The 1138-nt window shown below is 59.0% G+C and overlaps 1 protein-coding gene across 1 annotated transcript in view; it reads left to right on the plus strand.

The window, feature by feature from the left end:
- NR2F6 (nuclear receptor subfamily 2 group F member 6) overlaps positions 1-1138 on the plus strand; it is a gene marked incomplete at its 5' end in the record, with an annotated part of 8807 nt that overhangs the window by 5575 nt on the left and 2094 nt on the right. Inside the window, one exon of the mRNA XM_045299257.1 lies at positions 729-827. Coding sequence (XP_045155192.1) covers positions 729-827 — 99 coding nt within the window. The remainder of the gene's footprint in view (positions 1-728; positions 828-1138) is intronic.

The following is a 1138-nucleotide window of genomic DNA, read 5'->3' on the forward strand; positions in this document are numbered from 1 at the left end:
ATGCCCAGAGGCTCGGAGACTACATGTAGGCATGAACCCAGGCCCTGGCTTTCCGCTGGGCTCTGCCAGCTTTGGGCTCCTGCCGGAGCTCTTCCTCCCCTGCCTGCACCACGAGGGTTGACCAGGAGTTCACAGAGGTGCCAAGGCAGCACGTGCCAGCTCATTAACCCTCATTAATTAGTCCCTGCCTGGCACCCAGCCTTCCTGCCCTCCTCCCGCCCCACCACCGCTGGCTGTCTGCAGCCTTGGCTGGGCGGGCCTGCAGCCACCTCTTCTGCTTTGTGCCTCAGTGTTTCTTCCTCCCTCCCTGAGACAAGGGCCCTTCTTGGGGTCAAGGCCAGCCAGGGCGATAGATGGTGTCCTAGGCCACCTCCATTTCTGAGTTCCCTGTCTCTTCCTGGGGCTACTGATGGTAGCTAGTGGCTGGCACTAGGGTCCCAGGGATCTAGACACACCTGCCTTTAGAGGGGTGTGGGGAGCTGGGGGCTGGTGGACACAGGGCAGAACTAGGGGGGCTTGCAGGAACCCCCTCTCCAGCATCCTGTGAACCCAGGAGGTGGGGATAAGCAGCCTCTGGGGGGTTGGAGGGAGGCACTGAGTGACCCTCTGATTGACCTGTATTTCCCCTCGCCCCCTAATCTCTCCTAATTTCCCCTCCCTGCCCCTTTATTTCTCTCACCTTCTAGCTGGTACTGGTGACAAGGTCAACCCCACCTGTGTGCCTCCAGGTCCAACCGTGACTGCCAGATTGACCAGCACCACCGGAACCAGTGTCAGTACTGTCGCCTCAAAAAGTGCTTCCGGGTCGGCATGCGCAAAGAGGGTGAGTGGGGGGGGGGGGGTGCGCCCTACAAAATAGACCAAACTCACTGCCATAGAGTGGACTCTTGTTAGCACAGGACAGAACTGTCCCTTTGTTTTTACAAGGCTGTCAATCTTCACGGGAGCAAAAAGCCTCATCTTTCTCTCTGAGAGAGGCTGCTGGGTTTGCACCACCAGCCTTGTGGTTAGCAGTGCAGTTCCTAACCCACTATACCACCCAGCCTCCTGGGTTGTGCCCTGGGATGGAAAGAGTCCAGTTAGGACCCAGGGAGGCAAGGGGCATCCCCGACTTGGGGGTCCTCTAGCCACCTGTACC

Source organism: Echinops telfairi, unplaced genomic scaffold (assembly GCF_000313985.2).
Source record: "Echinops telfairi isolate 266 unplaced genomic scaffold, ASM31398v2 ScPeMD7_7457;HRSCAF=8495, whole genome shotgun sequence".
NCBI classification, from domain to species: Eukaryota; Metazoa; Chordata; class Mammalia; order Afrosoricida; family Tenrecidae; genus Echinops; species Echinops telfairi.